The 19911-nt window shown below is 38.5% G+C and overlaps 1 protein-coding gene across 1 annotated transcript in view; it reads right to left on the reverse strand.

The window, feature by feature from the left end:
* Nucleotides 1-19533, reverse strand: part of LOC139713507 (choline-phosphate cytidylyltransferase A-like) — a 36111-nt gene extending 16578 nt beyond the window's left edge. Inside the window, exons 1-2 of the mRNA XM_071625234.1 lie at nucleotides 19459-19533; nucleotides 9956-10124 (exon numbers count right to left, since the gene is read on the reverse strand). Coding sequence (XP_071481335.1) covers nucleotides 9956-10060 — 105 coding nt within the window. The 5' untranslated portion in view covers nucleotides 10061-10124; nucleotides 19459-19533. The remainder of the gene's footprint in view (nucleotides 1-9955; nucleotides 10125-19458) is intronic.
* Between the last annotated feature and the right edge of the window lie 378 nt (nucleotides 19534-19911).

A 19911-nucleotide genomic window follows, 5' to 3' on the forward strand; every position in this document is an offset into this window, starting at 1 on the left:
TTCTCATTCCACAGAACATTGGTCATTACCCTGTGTATATCCAACTTTGACCTCTAAGGTCAATGTGAGGTCAGACTTTTAGAATATCACTAAAAATTTGTGTAGGATTGCAAATATTGATGCTTGGCTTCATTGCTTTAATCCTAAATGTTTAATCATGTACAAATCACGCCTTGACGTTATAATCAAAGTATGTATGCACATTCCACAAAGCATTGGTTCATAGTAACAGGTCTCAGGAATGTGAGCGGTCAATTACTTCAGAAATGAAGCTTACGTGTCTTCAGTGATGGCAGTGACCTCAAATATAATATTTATGTTTGGGTTAGTTATGCAGACTAGCTTGCATGAAATTATGTGCAGCATTATCCAATTTGCACTGGACAAAATTTGTACGCTTAAACATGGAAGGTGGGGAGAGGAGTACCATATTTTGGGTTGATGCTTAATAGTTTGTGAACAGGCATATGGCAAAGTCCCTTGAAGTGGATGAAAGGGTGACAGATGCTAACCAGAAAACAACAGGCCCACCTCATCAGATGTACGTCACGAGTCACACAACCCGAGTCGTACAGCCCATGAGTTACGCAGCCCACGAGTCATACATCCAGTGACCTAAACACTAGATGAACAAGGTCAATGAGCTCGACATCAAATATAATAGGCCCACAAGCTGTGCGGTCTGCGAGCTCGACACTCGAGGAAAACAAGGCCCACGAGATTAATATATGTATTACATCAGAAAGCTTAATCTATTCAGTGTAGGTCTTGTGGACCTCCCCCTCCCCCCATGTGTCGGACTCTTATGGGCCTGGTTTGCCTAAGTGTCAAGCTCATGGGCAATGCTACCTAGTTTCGAGCTGGCGGGCCTGTGTTGGTCAGTGTCAAGCTCATGGGCTGTATGGTTCTGGTGAATGACTCATAGTCCTGGAGCATACAGTGCCGTCATGGACCATCTGGAAAGCGACATAACTGTGAGGCCTAACATGCATTCCACATGAAGCAACCCTGTGTCCTGCAACTTGCTATTGTCATCCAATTAAGTTTGGGTCATTACGTCAGGCAATTTTGGGCATTTTTTCAATGACCTGTTTAGGAACCTCAATTCCAAATAGGAGTGGAACTACTATTTACTCTAATTGTCTTCTTTATGCTCGATACTCCTTAACACTTGGGCCTGGCCAAGAGTTGTGCCCCCATGCCCAAATATTGGTTGTTTCCAATATGCCGCCATCCGGTTTGCATCCAATGTGTGAATCAGGGTACGCTGACAGCGGGTAATATCACCTGCATGATCCGGTTAAGACTCTCTGCCAGCAAGTGATGATTCAGTGTAACCTGCTGAAATTGGTCTAGATCTATACCCTCGATCTCTTTCAAGACAGGGCAGCATCTGCGTCTTCAGTGAAGCACGCGTTCGGCACACAGATCTCCTCCACGACTAAACTGGATAGACATCCTGAGGTCAGACCAGCGTTCTTATAGGTGCACAGTCACTGTATGCGATCATCAGAGTCTTCCAATGGCAAGTTTGGGTGAAGGCAAGCTTGTCTCTATGATGAGTGCATTGCACATAGAGTACAGGATGCACGAGATGATAAGAAAGCTTCTTTTTGACTCGCGGGATAGGCTACAAGCCTTTCTCAGGCAGAGGTTCTGAATTATCGGGTCGTGCTCAGTCTGCACACAGTGAGCTGAACACCATATCAAGTATACATTGTACGTGTGTAATGATTGTGTGTAATGATATGGGAAAAATGCATGGAAAAATCAAAATACATGTTTATGTATTTTACGTGGAATCAGTTCCTGTCTGTTGTCTTGGCAGAAATGCATCAATCTTGCAATGTTGTTGTTTATCATTTTCCCTCTCCATCACGAGTATACGATGGAACGTGTTGATCAAAGTTTTTGTGATGTCGGAAAATGCGAGGCTGTACTGCAGGTGGCCTATTGAAGGTGGCGTTCAATTTGTTTTTCACAGTATATTGGCATGTTTAACAGACTGTAACTCACCAAGATGCCTCTTGAAATGTTTTGAAAAACTTCTGCTTGATTTTACATGAGCGGATGATTATCAGTTGTCTTTCTGCTTTTTCATCTTGTGTGAAACAAAGTATTGTTTCTCTTCAAAAGATAGCGTGCCAAGTAATCTGCACTTACTATTGGTGCTCTATCGGCCCTATAAGACATTCAAACCCACCTTCAGCCTAGACATCCGTAGGCGTTGTGGTGTCGAGCGGGATCTGAACATCTCTCATGAAGCGAGACTTCTCTTTTCTTTTCTTTTCCCCACTAACAATGTGAAACAAAGATATCCGTAGGCGTTGTAGTATGTAGAAGTGGTAGAGCGAGACTTCTCTTCTCTTTTCTTTTCTTTTCCCCACTAACAAACAAGTTTAGCAGGAAACATAGAAGCATTCGCACATACTGTTTACATTTCCCATCACATGCTTTTAACATCGGAATTTTCATGTACACATTTTGCCTGGAAAAGAATTACCAAGAACTTTTCAACACAATACATGCCCAAAAGAAGCCATTTGGTTCATATATAATTTACTCGACAGAGTGATTTATAGGGGCCTACTTATCACTGTCCACGTACTCGAACAGTTTTCGCTTAAGATACAAGTATGTTCACAAGACTGCAAACAGTAGAATGATTTGCCCCTTAACATATCAGACTACTACATCTCTTGAAATGTCTTCAAACGTAAATCAAAGTCATTCCTCTTAAATGATTACTCTCGGTCGACGAATGAGGTCCTCTTCTGCATGTCATTGTCAATCTCGTCAGTGTGACTGGGCCGTCCGTTGAGCGGTCTGCCGTCACGCTGTCAGTAGGCCTATTCTCTTCGTCACCATCACTCTCCACTTTGTATCAGTCTGACAGGGCACTTCAACATCTCCGATGACACCAGTTGACTATTTGGAGTTTGTAATTGCACTCCAAATTGGCGTAAACCAAAGTTTTGTGTTATCGTGACTCATAGTTTTTCCTAATGTCCTGCTGCTCGCCGGTTCAGTCATGACAGTCAGATCCTCATCACATTCACAGCGTAGGTCGATGGTGCATTCAGCGTCGATAAAGATTAGTTGGTTGACTTGGAGGGGGGGGGGGGGCATGATGTACCAAGAAAGGGGAACTCCTGACTTTATCTCTGTGGTCTCCAACTATTCTCAAAGTTCCTCAAAATTCCAAAATACTCTGCAGCCTTTGCTTCACTACATAGTGTGAAGCCGCTCCCACTGTGCTTGCCACTCTAACTGATTTCTCGGCTGAGACATGTTTTTTTTTATAACTAATTTACTAACAAACTTCCTTTCCCTAAAGCATTTCATTGGCTCAATCTTATATTGGGGTGTGGCGTTCACTAGAAATTAATTCCTTACTGGTCAAATGTTCAATTTGCTCCTCCTATTCGTTTCTGTGAAAACTCAATTTTCTATGATTCATCTCAATTTCTGATTAACTCGCCCACTGTCTTTTAGTTTCTTCATTCACTTGTTCTCTGTAACCACTGGTAAAGACTTTATTGTTTCTTGGATATCAAAATGATAAACCAAATGAATATTAGTGTCCTTATGGCAACCAACGTCATCGTTGTTCTGGGTCATTATCCCTGAATTTGTCTTTGGAGTTCCTGTTTGACCCACTCCACTAAACAATAAATGCTAAAATAGAGGAATAAATTCTGGCAGGAGGGCCACCTTCCAGCTCAGAGGGTCATTTATGTTTGGGGATCAGAGGGCAAAAACACGTCATCACGTCATTCCCCGTAATTTGGCGCGGGGCTTTGGGGATGGAGAGTGCTGACCACTAGCGGGGAAAGTAGCCAACATCAAACTCATAAATTCCTATGACCATAGACTTTCCTTGGAAGAGGTGGTTTTGACCAAAAAAAAAGAAAGAAAAAAAAGAAAGGAAATAGCTGGAAGGAAGATAAACGGTTTCATAAACTCCAAGAAGGGGAAAAGACTGAGCATATATTGACCTCACAGGGTGTCTAGGAAAACGACTGCAGTGTTCTGTTTTCTTTTACTCTCTATCCTATTCTATCCTATTCTATTTTATTCTTTATTATAAACATGTGCTAGTAGCCATCTGGGGCTACAATTCTCGCTATCGCCAATGACGTAAAAAGTACCCGGATGTGGCTTTTTCGTCAAGATTTAGTGCACCTGGTAGCAAGGGCACTTCCGGCGCGGGGCATAATTTGCACAACGCTAGCGTGCGCGTACGTGTACCTTACCTATAGCGCCGCGCCGACCACTGGTACTTGTACAGTAGGCCGCTGTACTGCCCGAGCCAGCGAGTGCATACTCGTACACTGTAGTCCCCGCCAGCGGCCGGCCTGGGCTTGCTTTGATGCACCACTGCACGCAGCGCATAAGGGCAATTCCACGGTAACTGACGTTACACGTAAGGATTTTCATGAAATTGTTTACCTTGTAGTTTTGTGAATGAAAGCACCTTGAGCTTGCAATTAGCATTGATGAATAAGTTCACGAGAATGAAGAAATAGGTGGAAAGTTTTTCTCTCAAACTGCATTTCTTATCACATAGCAAGTGAAAATGTGTCGGTAACTGACGTTACGGAAAAAGGACATGGGAAATTATGGTGTAGATGAAAATGGAAATATCTCATGTCCCTGACTTTTAGCCTTTATGTGTTTAATATGGCAATACACCTAGGTTCTTAGGAACAAGTGTGCAAAATAATGTGCACTTTAGATATTTCCTTTTAGCACCACGCCAATTTCAGTGAAGGCATGACGGTAACTGACGTTACGTAACTGACGTTACGCTTACATTTGCCATAGGGTTTACACATGCAAAATCATGATTGGGAATAGCTATGTGATATTTCATAATTCTGACCATTCAGAATGATTTGGTTGATATGGAGTCATACCTTGGTTTATCAGTCATAAATACACAATGAAATGAAACAGTAGTCCATTTTCTTTGCGTTCTATGAAAACTTAAAGGTAAACATGTCAGTAACTGACGTTACGTAACTGACGTTACACATACTTTGCTGTGGGGTTTACAGAGAACTAATTTATTTAACAGGTTATTATACTGCTGTAATGTACCAGTGACAATCCCAGGCAACTACAGCAACAAATTAAAACAAAATCTAAAGATACAAATAATATTGGGTGGGCCCTTATTGGGGGCACCCCCCCCCCCATGCCATAGCACAGTTGGGCAAAAATAATGTAAATGCACAAGAGGATATTTCTTGACATTTGTCTGAAGATTTAATCTTTATTCAACCTTTATGATTACACAGAGTCATTAATAGATTAAGCAGTTCCAAGTATATATATTGACGTGGCTAAGGGCTTTTTTGTGTGTTTCTTTGTTTGTTTGTTTTTTAATGAACAGGAAAGTTTTTATCTACAAATTGTACATAGAGTGCTCCACCCATAATACCTTGTAGTACTACACAAAACATGGATATTTTTGTGCTTGAAAAAAATATCAAAATATCTTCCAGGTCATGGGAAAAAAAAATGTATCAACTCATAAATATGCATAAATATGTATGAAATCTATTGTGATATATTTCTCCTTCTTTTCTTTATTTTACTCCTGATGATCTCCATCATCAATTGATTTAAATGAAAAGTGTCACACTTTTAATATTTCTCTGTGAAGAAGAAAAATAAATGCTTTTTTGGTCAAAAGAGCATTATTGTTTTATTCCTAGCTTGAAGTAATTTAACTGTTTTTCTTTTCCTTTTCACTGATATATCACGGCTTGCAAATACATTCGAGATACCAAGAAATCGGACTTTGCAACGAAAGAATACTAACATCAATATAAAAGACTCTTCCTGTTCATAATTATCATGTGTTGTATTACAAAATGTCCCTGCATGAATAGAATAAAGTAATCAACAAATACACACTGTATGAACAATATTTTTTAAACCCTATAGAATCCTCTCTCACTTTGAGCAACATCAGTGTTAAGTTTCAAACAATAATGAGTACATGCCTTACGTACCATAATACAAGATGAGCCATGTTAACTACACCACACATTTAAGTGCAAGAGAAGAAATATCTGTTTGTGCATTTGCCTTGAGGTAGAAACTTGACTAAGCTTCTGAAAAAAAAGAAAAATGCCAGCAAAAGCAAACATTGGTGAAGATTGTTAAACTGTTGGTATACAGCTGTGCAGAAGTTTGTTTGTTTGTTTGTTTGTTTTTTGTAGAAAACGTGGTTAACATGCAATCATGTCACTGATTAGGCCTACAAACTTTGGTAGCTTTATCATCCCGTAAGACTGGGAATGTACTAATTTGAGTGCGTATACTGCATGTGGCAAACTAAACTTCCAGATGATTTAACCTTAAACTTACAAGTGCTGAATAAAAAATCGAAAGCTCAAGCTCCCCCCCCCCCCAAAAAAAAAAGAAGATAATCATGGTAAATGAATGAATAAATGAATTTAGAAATAAAATAAAATTAAAAAAAATATCCATGGACATACATACCATGGTAATGACATCATTTCCTATGAAAGGGATTGCTGCTCTTTGTTGTAAGTTGACTTCCCCAGATGTATTGAAATGGCCAAAAGTCAAAAAATTTGCCTCAGTTATAATTACTGTCATGGTAACTGACGTTACATACTCGTGTATGACGTTTCGGTAACTGACGTTACACATTTTGTAGTGTTCATTTTGACTCTCCAGTATGCCAAGTATCCTTATTTCTGGTATTAAAATAAAGGCATATGGGCATACATTAGAAATCCCAAGTTACATCATACAGCTCACTTCCTTTGATGAATGAACTTAAAAATTCCTTGTTTTTGGTAACTGACGTTACATCCATCATTATCAAAGTAATTAACAGTTTTTATCAAATTCTTTAAAGCTACCAGCTTTTTTTTCTATCGTGTGGTAAAAGACTTCTCTGGTAACTGCATACATATGAAAGATTGTTGTTTAGGGTACTAATAAAGTGGATATACAGAGAGTAAGTTATGCGACAATACACTCTTTTCACCATTGAGTTATAGGCATATTTTGGCAGCCATTTTGAAAATCAAAATGGCCGCTTTTATTGAAAAACATAATGATTCTTAAAACTTCAACTCAAGTACTGTCTGAAAATGTATGGTGTTTGAAACAAATATCATTTTGAATTTTTGGCACCTGTGTCCTAGTTACCGTGGAATTGCCCATAAGCTAACACATACCGTACAGCGTACTGCTTGATCATGCGATCGATGTGCGCATCACAAATCAGTCATCTCTGCATACGCTGAAAATATGCTGGAAAATATTCACCCACCGGGATATCGTCATGGAATACCCATCTTTTTTATTTGTTCTCTGTCGAAATGTTGCGAACACAATCAGGAACGAACAGTGATCTCGAACTTACCCTGTCTCCGAAGCAACTTCTTCCAAGTAAGTACGTACGTACAATGTACGTAGGCACTAGGCCTACTACCTAGTGCTACTACCACCACTACTAGTAAGTCGCGCGTGCACGTACTGCGCTGTGGAGTCACCCGCAAACTTCACCCACGCGGCCACGTCACGTCTCGCATGCCAGTAAGGGTCCTATTTCTGCAGATTTTTTTCATTTATTGTCGTGCGAACAACACATGGCAGCTTCGCAGCAACAACCAATAGTCGTATTAACAGCAATTTCTTAAGAATGGAGAAATTTCAAATCATATTAAAGCTGTAATTCAAGTCGAGAAAACCGGAAGTACACGCAGAATACAGTCGGTTGTGTGTGTAAATAGCATTAGTCACGTATCACGCGCGTACGAACGGAAGTGACTTTGCTACCGGACTATCCCATAATGCACCGTAAATGACGCTTCAATCAACATCCGGGTACTTTTTACGTCATTGGCGATAGCGAGAATTGTGTTTGTTTTGTACATCCTCTAAAGGTCACCAGAGGTCAAAGGTAGAGCCCTATCTGTGCTCTTTGGAATATGAAGACAATTTCTTGTAAAACAGGTATGCTTGTTTTGTATACATCTTAACCATGTTTATCATTAACTAATGGCACTACTGATCAATATTATGATAGTTTGAGGTCATTGACCTCTAAAAGGTCACCAGAGGTCAGAGTTAGAAACCTGTCTTTGCTCTTTGGAATATGAAGACAGTTTCATTGCAAAACAGATATATGCTTGTTTTGCACATCTTAACCATGTTCATCATTAACTAATAACATCACAGATCAATATTATGGTATTTTGAGGTCATTGACCTCTAAAGGTCATCAGAGATCAAAGGTAGAAACCTCTCAATGCCCTGTGGAATCAGAAGATTTGTAGTACAAATGCATATTTAGTGCAGCGTAACCAAGATCTAAGCCTATCATTCACAAATGCCTCCAAACATCAATATTCTGATATTTAAAGTTCATTGACCTCTGGAGGTCATCAGAGGTCAAATCAGACTTACCTGCCGATCTTAAAATGAATCTTATGGTATGTACTAACACTGGTGAAAGTTTCATACTTAAGTCAAATTTTGCACAATTCTCATGATTTTGAGGGCTTAACCGCTCTACTATATAGCTTGTAATGTCACATGGTCTATTTGTACAATGATATAAAGAAAGTATTAAGAAAATTCAACATATATTTTCAATTTTCTCACATAACAAATGGTCACTCCACTTCTCTCTTTTAGAAGGCAGAGGGAATAATATTACCCTTAACATATGTCAGTAACAAGTTAAGGAAATGTGCACTTTATTCAAACAGTAAAGTTTTGTGAAATTCTCTTTTTATTTTCCTTATATCGTTGTACGCATCTGACATCATACACTGTAGTAGTCTTCTCATCCAGCAGTGATTGCGCAAACACTTTAAAAATTCATAACTTCTGAACAGATTGTTGGATTTTCCCCAAACTTTCACTGATGTGTTCTACTAATATTGCTGCATTCACTCAACCCACATGTCTGTGAAAGTGAACTTGTCCTTTAATTCCAATAGGAATTCAACATTCATTTGATGAAAATTTGTTGTGAAATGGCTTAGATATCCAAAACAAAGCAATTCTAATGAAAGGTGGGACCCAACTTTGATTAGGATCACTTTGTTTTACATTGTTTTTGGATGTAAATCTCAGCTATTTCAAAACCGATTTTCATTAAATAAACTTTGAATTCCTCTTAGAATGGTATGCTCTGTAACATTCACAAGTGGTTCTTAGTATCTTGCAAAAGGTTGAAAGCTCAATCCTTGTCTCCACCAATACTATAATACCATCCCTTTAAAGGCACATAGTCCCGGTAGTGTAGAGGGCGCTGTTGATGATAGTGCCGATCACCATTAGCATTGATACGAAGATTGCCGAAGTTGAGCTGTCATCAAGAGTAAAGCGCGTAGGTGTTGCTAAGTAACATTGCCTTCGTTGTCTTGTCTGCACATCGCGCAGTCTGTAGTAATGCCAGGGTGCGTGCATATGTGCTTCTTATTATGACATCACAAAAGAAGTTTGCTAAAGCTGTCATCCCCCTCAGCCGAATCATGAGCCGAACTGTGATCAGACCACTGACTACAGTGGATCAGACTTCTTCAGCCTCGGGGAAATGGGTCATAGCGTAAGCGCTAAAGAGGAGCCGATAGCGTAGGTCTCTATGGGAAACTTGCGCTGTGCGCCCGCGTGCGCATTTGACTAAACCACCGGGACCATGTGCCTTTAAGAGTAACAAACATAACAACTCTTGCACACACCCAGAATGCATGAAAAACGACACTCTTGCAGCACCTGGGCCCCGTTTCATAAAACTTGTTATCAGTGACAAGTTGTCATAGTTGTTATAAGCTACTGAAATCCTTGCATCTGATAGGCTAAGAGTGAATTTGTAACAGAAATGTGGCAGCTGTCACTGATAACAAGTTTTATGAAACAGGACCCTGGTCTGTGACTCTGCGACAGGACTTACAGAGCTCAGCTTGATCCTCTTCGTGTTGCTATTATTGTCATAGTTGTACCCGGCAATTTCTTCCAGGTCATCCGATGACCTCAACTTCCTCTTGACAGCACTCATGACACCGAAACTCCACCAGCGTACTCCACTCAATGTTTTCCTCTGCTCGCAGTACAATCAGAGTCTGCAGTTTGTGGGAAAACAAAGAATAGAAATTTTAGAATAAACTTTTGCAGGTAAAATCACAGGCCACTGCTGACTGTGTATAAGATGCTTGAAGTGTTTTGCATTTGATCATGAATGCACATCATTATGCTATTTGCACCTTGTGAGCATGAATGTGCCTTTAAATTGTTAAAAGCGTAAGGATCTACTGTATCACAATACTGGATATCTGAGATCAGACACTGACACCACAAAGTATTTCTTTTAAACTCTTTATCTAAATATTGAAAAAAAAGACAAATGTATTTCATATGACAAGAATTTCAAATCAAATCAATGAAATTAAATGCATATTGTGCTTTGACGATGGTCTGAGCTTTACATTCCTAATAGAGATTACGTTATCTCCACTGGTTTTACTCAGAGAATCTAAATCTTACATGGGAAGTTTCCCCAAACATGAGAATATTTCATTAAATGTAGAATGATCAATGAAACCCTGCAAGTGTAGGTGAAAGTGTGAAGAAAGTCTAACAATTCATTGAAAAGATAGGAATACTTTTTTGATAAGTTTTACAGTAAATTCCATGTGATGCACTCCCTATGTGTGGGATTTATAACAATCTGTGATATCACACCATATTAACAATGTTGAGAAGATGCAAAAGAATTTACAAAAGTTAATTTTTTCAAGGCATCAAAAGAGCCCTTGACCTACCTCCTTCAGAAGGCATAGAGAATGATACTAGTCAGCCTTAAAGGTAGGGGATACCTTTTACAGACCTCCCAAAATGCAGCAAAACATTAAATATGAACCTCAGGGGACTTGCTTAGGCCACTGCTTAGAAATTTGGAAGTCAACAGTTATCTAAAATTTGAATAATGCACAAAACTCAACTACTCAGTAGTTCTGTGTGTCAGCCACACTTAAGCCTTTTTGTTGCATTCTTCTGTATTTGTGATCTATAAACACAAATCTAAAAGTACAAGAGCTGATGTAATAACATATAGAGTGTGTGGTAAGAATGTATATATAGAAATGTTTGTAAGTATTGATGAACTTTCTTCACAAAATATACATGATGGACACACATGCAGTACATGGGTCTGCAAAGGTAGCCTAGTAATGTACTGGAATTTACAGTGAGCCCCGAAAACAATTCAATTCAAAATCTAACCGTCAAAAAAATGTACTAAATGTTACCTTCCACTTTCAATACTTTATGGGAGTTTCTAAAATGATATTCTCTTCAACATACCACTGTATTTATACAACTCTTCATTTAAGGCATGCAAATGGGATTCCCTACCTTTAACATACAACTTGTATATAGCCTGCAGTAAGCACTGGGAGTAATGAATTTTCAAGAAATATTTCAAAATGAAATCTTATGACATGCTATAGCACCACTTGTTATTGTGGTGCACTAGACATTGTTATAATTTGTTGCATAAAGTTCTGGTTCCCATGGAAAGAGGGAGAGACAGAATGTCATAGGACCTATTAAAACAATAACACAAGTTAAAGAAATCTCAACTCTTCAATATTGGCAAGTTTTTCTCAAATATCACCAATGTACCTTGTATTTCTTTTTGCACTGTCTGAACCCACTGCCTAGAGACAATGAAGTTTTACAGCGCAAATAAAGACTTCCACACATTTCAAAGATAAATTCATGCATTCACGTACACTGCACTTTGACCTCTTGCACAGAACAGGAGCAAACCCAGAATAGGGGTGTGTTTGAAGCATGTAATCACAAAAACAGGCAAGTGATACCACCCTCCTTGTGGTTCTGCCCAGGGCCGACAAGTGATAATAGTCAGGGAAATATTATCAAACGAGACATCACGCCATATGACAAGAGGAAGTAGTGTAGATCACAGAGATATCAGACTATCCCACTTCAGGAGAGGGAAATCTGAGTGAAGAAAGAAGTTTTCATTGTAATTTAAAAGACTTATCTTAAATTTTACTCATGATACGTGTTCTTCAGAATGCATTCTGATCGTTCCTGAAACAACTCATCATTATCATCATCATCATTATCATCCTCATCATGATCATCCTTATCATTACCAATCACCATCCTCTTCCTTCTCATCATCATCATTACCATCATCATCATCACCATCATCATCATTACCATCATCATCATCATCATCATCATCATCATCATCCTCATCCTCATCACCCTCATCATCCTCATCATCACCATCATGGGAAACACAGTTCTACAGAACAAATGCTCCATGATGCTGTGGTCAAGTGCACATGCTGATGCAAAGATCAAGTTCTTTGGATCACATGAATATTCCCATGTTGCCACAAGAGGGCAGCTGATATGACAAACTTGTGTCTTTTTCTCCTTCCTCCTCATTTTCTTCTTTCATTGGCTCATGCACTAAAGGTATTTAAACATGATCTTTCTTCTGCTTCGACAAAGGGGGCATTACAAGAAAAATTCAAAGCTTTTCACATAGCATTGTAGTCATTCAAGTCTGCACTGTACACACATTTTAAAAGAAACAAAAACAAAAACAAAAGACAACATCTTAAATCATCCTGCCTCCGATATGCAAACAGCTCTACAAGTAAATTGATGGATAATCAAATCATTCTTGGTTTGGCACTTTTTGTGTGTGTGTGTGTCTGATATTTCAAAAATTAAATCTTAGCAAGTTAGGTATTACATTAACCAAAAGAGTTGGACATAAAAGCAAGATCCAGGTGCACTTGAAGTAGGAGCAGATTCACTTCTTTATTTTAATATATGAAAACCCATTAAAGATTTGTGAGATGATTATATCAAATTTAATGGAACTTTCGCTGTCTTCTTCATATCGCTTCACTCTTTCCATCAGAGCCAGTGAGAATATGGGCTGACTATTCCCTTTAAGTTTCTTATCTATCCGTCCTTCCGTAAACTGTCTAAATTGATCAAGACATAATTGACAGTGCGCTGAAAACTCAGGCACAAACACTGGGTATACCCCATACGTACCTTTAGAACAAAATGTTGTGTCAATTGCATGAGTATAGATACCCTCATTGACAGGCAATGACAAACACTCCACAGTAAGAACCATTGTTCTTGGGAGTGAATTCACAGATTATGGCTAGGTCAGGTGAGGTTAGGTTACGTTCACAGACAATATCTGTGAAGGAACGAGGATTCTTGAGGATTTCCAACCTGCTTCTCACGACAACATACAAAATGTAGTGACAGTATACTTCAAGGTGTCCCAGCAAAAGTAGCAGGTTGGATCCTCTCCCAGCTTGGCTGATTGAAAGAGTATGTACATGTAGGTCCTGCATTCAATATTTATCTGAACTGCTGCTGCTGACTGACCCTGTGAATTCTTCTCTGTCTTACTGTGTTATCTTTCCACAGAAGACTCATTATGTAATCATTGGACCCATCAAAAAAAAACATCCTTAGATAACAATGATTTTAACAATTAGAGGCCTATATCTAATTTACTGATCATTCGTTTGGTGGCTTGACTAGTCTTACGTCCATCAACCTGCTCCTTTTACAATCACTGCAGCGTCAGGACTCCCTTTGACAAAGGCTGTATCCTGTAGGCTATAGATCTAGTCATCACTATGAGAGTCTGGCATACAGACTAACGACAAGTACAGGTCTGTAGTGCAAAGGAAAGGTAGCAAACTTCCAGGCTCCCTGTGCAAACACGTCCAAATAGCCACTATGGCATGACTAAGGGTCAAAGGTTAGAGTCCAAGACTACACACAGTTGAATTTCAAGTTCTATGCAAGAGATTAGAGTCCAAGAGGCACACCAGGAAAAAGCAGACAAGATAGAACGCTAACAATTTTTTTTTTTCAAGCAAAACCCTGCAACCCCACCCCCTTCCCCCAAAAAGAGAAAAATACAATTAATGAATAAAGACTAACCAACAAATAAACAGATAAATAGAAATGACCAAATAATTAAATAAATGATAATAATGAAATCACCACTGCTGTTTGATATAGGAAAATATGTGACAAATTTCAGCTATCCACCTATAAACACAGGATAGTTTAGATTGTTTAATGCTTTTAAATACCTTTAACCATCATCCTGGATCATGAGTCATTTTCACAGACTTCTAGGCAGGGGTCTACTTCACACCAGTAGTTAATAGGCACCAAATGATCAAACCCCGGCATTACGGTATCCTCTATTGCTTCACCACACACTCATCAAAATCACAAGTTAGCAAGAACACAGGATACTTGATAATTAGGAAATTTGTGTACGGTCAGAGTTCATGCCCATCTATCCTTACAGAAATTAGTAGCTACACATTGTATAAATGACAGGTGTTACACTAAAACAAGTTTATGCTAATCACAACGAGGCACATCGGTTAGCATTTAATGTGAAAACCTGTGTCAGTAGGAAATGTGTGACACACAAAAAAAAGGTAGTATCTTGACATAGAGTAGGACTACAGTATAGTAATTATGACATTATCTGTGACTTGTACAGGTCTGTACTGTATCTTTAATTATCCAAAACTGCTGGATCCTCTCATAAACACACAGACAAGTTATACACACACATGCCTACACAAACACACATGTTACACATACATGCATTCACATAGACAAAGTACAAACAATACGAATGGAAACGAATACAATTGTATGAGGACAACCTTTGTATTTCCTTTACACACACAAACACATAAAATCCTATATGTAGGACTAATGACTTGTCCAACATCACATCCTGACTGTTCACTACCAGGGTGCCAGTCTAGTCTACCCCATATGACCAAGGTTAACAAACTTTTTGATTGGCCAGACAGATTCCACAACAGGGCATTTAGTTGGCACACATACATACGATTTACGTACAATGTGTACATTGTAAACATGTGGAACAGGCGGTACAATCATGTAGATGATTTGATTATGGCCAGGATTTTAGTGTGTCTCTGCACAAGGAAGGACTCTTATCATTTGAATGTCAAGTAAAACACATTTTTATCATAATCAGCGATAATGTACCTCATTGGATGCTTGATGGTATTTCACGGCACTGGGTATTCCATTTGAAAAATTCAAGAACCACAGTCCCAAAGACTACCTAAGGTCACTCATATCATGTCGTGAACAAGGAGCTTTAAAGAAACACTTGTAAAGAAACTTGTGTTGCAGTTGAAAATTATTGTTTTGTTATGCTTCACAAATAGAAAACTAGTGAATGACTTGATGTGCAATACTTAATTTTTCCTTACTATAGTGTTGTCAGCACAAACTATTCCAGAACAGATTATCAGCATGATAATTGTTACCAAATACTTTTCAGTGACAGCATAAGATTTGCAAATTTGTGTTCTTTAGAAGTTTTAATCTATCTTCCTTTATAGAGCTCTGTCCGTAAAGTTTGACAATGTTTTATGATACAGCTGCACAACAGTAAACAGTGTTATTTCAGCAAGTCTTAAATAGGTTAAAGAGAAATTCTTTCTATTTGGGTTGACTGGATAATACAAAATAGAAACGACGAAGACTTGTAAACAATCAGAACAGCAATAATTTCATTCCAATCAAACAAACACACACACACACACACACACACACACACACACACACATTCTTGCACACAGAGTTCACTAGTTACAATATTCTGCTCAATGTTTTTCAAATGTTTAGTTTGCCCTAAAACAGTGATGTCTGCCACAGACAATGTGAAATGATAAACTGATGAATGTACACAATGTTAACAAATGATTTTGTTAGATGATAATTTTATCATTCCATCCCTGATCAAAGAAAATAAAATGTGTAATAAATACAACAGAAAAAAAAACATCTTAAAAAATTGATGCAGAGGATATATATTTTTAATTTTTTTTTTAAATTTATTTTGGAAAGGAAGACTTTAATAGCATGGAGTGGTGCATAGTATAATTTTTTGTGCTGTTTGTCTGCTCTCATGCTTCAGACTCCAAAATGGAACTGAGTTTGACTTCACAATTTGGCAAAAAAAAATAATGATGCAACAACTGATACACTCTCACTTGAAGAGTCTAAACTAGGGGGGAGGGATGTAATGGGCGTCATTGTAGTGATTTTCAGAGAGGAATTATTCCATGCGTTATCAAACAGGATGTTTGCTTAGTAGTGGTTGGTTGTGACATGACTTTCAGTTAACCTCCCAGTAACTTTTTTTTTCTAATGATTCTTTATTTGAATTTTGTTCAGTATCACAGATTTCACATTCACAAAAACAAAACAAACTCTTGAACATAATCACATGATACGCACACACACACAACACACACACACACACTATGTACGTCATTGACACGACTAATAACAAAAGATTGAGGGGGAACGAACTGTGAAAGCCCACAGTGCCCTTGCCTTCCAGTATATGAAGACATCTCTAGCAAGTACACTTGTGGAAACCACTAGAAAATACACTATCCACACACAATTTTTTGACAGTAAGCTCTCTAATTACATTCCAGAGTGGAGGTAAGGTACTAAAAACTGTACTACGAGCTCAATTATTGAAAAAAAAATTTCCTCCATTATTTTTGTATGTGGCTGGAAAGATTTGCTGGACTGTACTGGATCATCTGGTGATCTGCACAAACTGAGTAAACAAGAGTGAAAATCACCTTCAGCTATCAAGATTATCTTTGACAGGTCAAAGTCTGCTGAGCAACGTCCAAAGGCCACAGACTTTTTGAGTAAATAGGATGTTCACGGTAGTACATAGAGTCAGCAAGATTCTAACCCTTCACATATGTAGCACCTAGTGATGTGCATGTAACAATATTATCTGCATACATATCAATGACTATTAGAAATGTAGAATCTTCAAGTTCTTGTTTTTCTTTGAGGCTCCGACACATGTTTGATCGCCAGGCATGTGGTTCATTTGTCTGAACGTCACGATGAATTGTTTTCTTTGATAAAAACTTTTTGTATTTATATAGTTGACAATTTACAAAAATTGTACATGAAAGTATGTGTAAGATTTTAAAGACAACAAGCAATATTTCACAACAAAATAGCTTATAAATCAAACAATCTGCCACCAACTACAGACAATTTTGGGCGTAAGTTCCAGTCTGTCTAATATGCAGACTTCAAATACATAATTTCAAAGACTAGATTTGGACAGTATTTCAAGACGTGTTATCAAATTACAACGAAACCGATACAGCTCACAGCATGTCTTATCAAAGCAAGTACTTCTGAAACTAATTGTTGATCAATACAAAAACATCTCATAAGTCAGGATCTTGATGATGTTACAACAATGCATAAACACAACTGTCGTACACTTTCTGCTTATTTCTGTAATACTTTGTGCATGTGTGCACTATGCAAACAAACTGAATTTCATGCTGCTCGTAGACAAAAATGACGACAAACATTGCACCACTACATCTGGCTTGTTGCACACGTGTACCTGGAGCTGAAAAAAGCATGGTAAAGCTTGAATTGGAGTTAATAGTTTGTGTTCTCCAGTGTTCACCAGATAAATCTCTAATCATGCTCTCATTCACAATGCACTACACACCTCAGCTGTTTGTTGACAGGATGTAATGCCATTTTTTTTTTTGGGGGGGGGCGGTGGGGGTGGGTGGGGGTGTCATACCAAATGCAGTAGAATGGGCAATTAATTTCCAGATATTGGTCATGAGGAGAGTTGTTTTTTGTTTGTTTCTTTAAATTCTTGTCTAGTTAAAATCTGTCACTAATTTCATGAAATTAACATTGTTGATGTTCACACATTCCACAAGACATTGGAACTATCAGAAAGATACATTCACATAAAGATGATCCTACATTCACTTGAAGAACAAAGAGTCTCAATTCTACCATTTTCTTTAACCCTTCGTGTGCTTTTGAGTGCTGAATGGAAGAGAAATCAATAGCTTTGTAAGCACTGTCCAAAATCCCTGGCACAAAAGGGTTTTATGTTCAATGATTGCCTACATAGAGTGTCCAGTCTATAAAGATCTACTCATGTATAGCCACACAGGAATTAATGTAGATACTTTACGAATAAAACACATTCACATTGATGATCACATCCCATATCAAACGATGACACGTAGGCCTATTAAACAATGTTTTTAAAGCAAAACAAGTCTTAATGAAAGTAATCATGTCATGAAGTAAATTAGTGAAAACCTGTGCAAAGAAGAAAAGGCAAAACATTGCAATTTTGCACATCAATGACATACCGCACAGAATACTGTACTATCATTGACTATCTGTAAACTTATGATACTAAATATTAATTATCATTATGTATCCTAAACAAAGAACGATATGTCTGTCTGGAGAAGTCTTTTATTATTATTATTTTTTTTTTAACATTATCGCTCTCCTTCGTGAAGCCAGACACAGTCTCTGCTGAACATATCCCCGACGACCAGATATGAGATACAGACCAATCTTTCAGTCAATATCCTAATTCCTAGCTCTTTCTGCATCTTTACGTACGTTACACTATGCAATTTGCAATATCATGAACTAGACTTGTATTGTCACTCCCAAAGTGATATTTCTATGAAATATTTCAATGCGTCATGGCCTAAAAGTGACTTTTTCTATAATAATGACAGTCTTAGAGACTATGACACTATTCGAAAGTCTTATCTAGGTATTTATGTGAGCCTACACCTTATTTTTTCACTTTCGGATTTGATGTAGGGTCCTCATATGTCAAATAGTAAACAACCACGTTAGAGATGAGTCTATTGAACACGTGATTGAATGTTAGCACCCACGGGTCTATCTCAAAAAGAAAAAAACAAGACTGCCCAAGAAGGTTGTTCTGTTTTTTATTTTGATAGACAGCACTCACAGTTAACAGAGTTGGAATCAATTTTACATTTGATATAAAATTTTAGTTAAGCGCCTATTGAAACAGTAGTTTACTGTTTTAGATTCTAATAGACGTCTAAACGTTAGATCTACTTCTGCTGATACTACTAGATTGGGTTCTCAGTCACTAACATTAGGGAAATGCAGAGCCCAGACCTCGTTTTGATGAATGCTATTTAGGCGTCTGTTATTTGCCTGCTTTCCCTTGATGAAGTTTCGAGCGACCACTGTCGCAGCACCAGCAGATAGATCGCGATTCCGCTCTGTCCGACGCCAGGGAGTCGGGCGAAGGGATGACCCAGCGAGCGCTAGACAATTTTTTCTCCACTGTAAATAAAATACCCACCATGAATGACCTCCAGCAATCCCCCTTACAACCATCTAGGCACAATAGTTATGTTAAATTGATCAGCGTACCAAGAAGAGAACATTCATCTCAAAAGATGAATGTTCAAGGGATAATGACAAAAGAAAACTCACCAGAGTTGGTCGGCGAACAGACAAAAGTCTGGAGTCTGCTAAGTGCGATTGCTACGTCACACATTAGACGTCGTGTTCATTTTTACCCGAGTGCGCGCAGTGGTGAAGAGTGACGCATGTGGGCCTTTCTAATCTATGGCTTGATGGCAGGCAGCGCGCGGGGTCGCTTCGTGTTAGTATGCTCTTTCCATGCAATTACCCTTTGATTCTATGAGGCAACAGCAGGGCACGAATGATACTTCGGGCGCGCGAAAACCTCCTTCACCTGAAGGAATAACCATAGAAGTGATTGGATCCACAGCTAGTAGAAGGAGCAAAGAAAACGTTACGTGGCGCGCGCGCGGGTGACGTGCGGTAAAAGCGCTTCCATGGTCAAGCGCCCTCAGTCGTTCCGTTTCATCCGAAGTAAAGTGAAGTGAAGTGAAGTGAAGTGAAGTGAAGTGAAGTGAAGCA

This window comes from Diadema antillarum, unplaced genomic scaffold (genome assembly GCF_040938485.1).
Source record: "Diadema antillarum isolate AM-2024a unplaced genomic scaffold, OU_Dant_1.0 seq00001990_RagTag, whole genome shotgun sequence".
NCBI lineage: Eukaryota > Metazoa > Echinodermata > Echinoidea > Diadematoida > Diadematidae > Diadema > Diadema antillarum.